This window comes from Limulus polyphemus, unplaced genomic scaffold (assembly GCF_000517525.1).
Source record: "Limulus polyphemus unplaced genomic scaffold, Limulus_polyphemus-2.1.2 Scaffold241, whole genome shotgun sequence".
Classification (NCBI taxonomy): domain Eukaryota; kingdom Metazoa; phylum Arthropoda; class Merostomata; order Xiphosura; family Limulidae; genus Limulus; species Limulus polyphemus.
The window spans coordinates 720,425-722,910 of NW_013665851.1; the positions used below are offsets into that span (position 1 = coordinate 720,425).

Below are 2,486 nucleotides of genomic sequence, written 5' to 3' on the forward strand. Positions count from 1 at the left end.
ATCTTTTCGGTTGTCTCTGTTGAAGGACTTCATAATATATAATTGTGTCTTATGTCACGTGGACACTCTGCGTATTTTACAAGAACTAAAGCAGTAAATGCGAACACATATTTGAACTCGACGAGGTGAAAGCTAGTGGATGAATATCAAACTATTACATATTCAAAGTTTTTGTAACATGAATCTTTCTACTAAACACAAATCTCACAAGAAATACTGATTTAAAAGTATACGATTTATTGCACTTCTACTGAGCATTGTTGTACACAGAATGGTACTGAAATGTTTCATAAAGCACCAGTTTGGTCTTTATTTATCATGATTTTACTATACAGTTCAGAAGACACTTATCAATCTACGATGTGTAAAGGCGGTCAGCAAAACAAAAGCAGAAAAAAGGATCTCGTGCCTTTAAGTAACTATAGCTGTTAAAATAGGATATTTACAAAGATTGGCTCTAAGGTGACAGATATATTAAACAAACATCAAACTGTCCGTTGGTTCCATCGAGAAGAGCACCATGTAGAGAAAAGGCAAACCTTTCTCCAACTATCATCACAAATGAAAATAACGAACAATACAACTGATTGTGGAAAACAACATTTAGGCTTTCAGAACTGACTTACTGCTTAGATCGTGATGATTAATTTTTATTAGTAAAGCTTTTGGGCTGAAAACGTAAGATATTACAGTTCAGAAAATGAAATCACTGGCTTTCACGATTCTTATTTAACAAAAGCTACATTTAATCTCGTGTTGTTCAGATCTTGTGTTTATTTGTACTCACATTTGACACTTAATTATTTCTAGGTTTCTCAAGAAAATATTAAATCAAAGATAAATTTCAAACACATCTAAGTCCGCACGATTAAGTAGTGCATTTCACAACGCAAAATAACACCACATTTTTTTTTTATGATCTTCACCATTGCAAGTCCAGATATGTCAACCCTCAGTAATACATCCATCAAATGGCACTCGACTGCACAGATAATGGTTGCAACAAAAACTCCCTCTTCTATAATTGGTGAACGATTTTTCCTTTCAATTTTCACCAGGACACTGTTGAGATCATTTTGTTCCATTTGAAAAATGTATTTCCCATCATACGGATGAAAATTTTTCAGCCTAATTCACATAGGCATTCGTCACTGAAAAAAATCTTATTCCACAAATGTCTGAAAAAAAAGAACAAAGATCCCACTATGTATGGGACAATATGAGCCCGTTAATAAAAACCGAAGGAAACTAAATTCAACCGTCGCTCATAAAGAAGTTGAATAGGATACTTCATAACATTTGTAATTTTTAAAACAACCAACATTTTTTTTTCTCGAGTCTGATAACATATTTTTCTTGCTTGGTAAGTCCAATATAGTGAATACTGTGAAATACAACCAAGCAATCTGAATTTTCTCTGCTACACGGGACGATCCGTTTCCATAGTGACGGTCTTGATAAGGCTACCGGAAGTGGGACTGATGCTTTCCACGATTAGAGACAAGCAATCAAGACTGGATACTGAAGACGATTGTTGTTCGCCACCTGTGGAAAACAAAATGTACATGATTTTTTTTTTTACACAGAATGTCATCAAACTTATTTGATATTTCATGTTGTACGTTATAGTTCATGTTTACTCTAAATTTAGAAATATAATTGCGAAGCTTTCCTGTGTATCATTCAGGAAGATTCTATTTTTTTATTGGTTAACGCAGAATATTTTTTAACTTAGGAATTCCTGTGTATCATTCAGGAAGACTCTTTTTTTGTTTTATTGGCTAACATAAAATATGTTTTGATTTAATGTCAACTGATAACAAATCCTGTGTATCATTCAGAAAGATCCTTATGTATATTGGTTGACATAGAATATTTTTTAATTTATTTCAACTGATAACAAATAGGTATTTATACCATAGGTCTAAAAAGATCATGATATTTCATTTTCTACAACCTGCGCTAAAAATAAACGAGTTATTTGAATGAGGAATCTCGTTTATTAATTACAATTTATAAGCCTCTGTGTGTTTGTTGTTAAGCAAAAATCTACACAGTGTGTTACACTGTGTTCTGCACACCATGGATATCAAAGCACGGTTTCTAGAGTTATAAGCCTACAGACTTACTGCTGTGCCCATGGGGTGTGGTTTATAAGCTAAAAATATTTTAAACGTTTTCATTTTTAATAACAAACAACGAACTCGTGAAACAAAATAATGTAAACAAATACTTTTATATAAAATAAAAATCACACCTGAAACCTTTGAACTTGGATAATATTCAAAAATAGCAAAAAATCATTATAATCAGCCTCATTACGGTCTTATAACGCTAAAAGTCTGGTTTCGATACCCGCGGTGGGCAAAGCACAGATAGCCAATTGTGTAGCTATGCACTTAATAACAACTAATTATTATAAGCTTCAAAACAACAACAACAAAAAAGCTCAAAGTTCAAATACAATTTCAAACTAGATTTTATAG

General features: G+C 32.5%; 1 protein-coding gene across 2 annotated transcripts in view; it reads right to left on the reverse strand.

Annotated features, from left to right (window-relative positions):
- Nucleotides 1–214: 214 nt before the first annotated feature.
- The window catches only part of LOC106478692 (transcription factor SUM-1-like), a 55,300-nt gene continuing 53,028 nt past the window's right edge, over nt 215–2,486 (reverse strand). For both annotated transcript variants that reach the window (XM_022382345.1, XM_022382346.1), the window contains exon 4: nt 215–1,545. In XM_022382345.1, the coding sequence (XP_022238053.1) occupies nt 1,421–1,545 (125 nt within the window). In that variant the 3' untranslated portion in view covers nt 215–1,420. The remainder of the gene's footprint in view (nt 1,546–2,486) is intronic.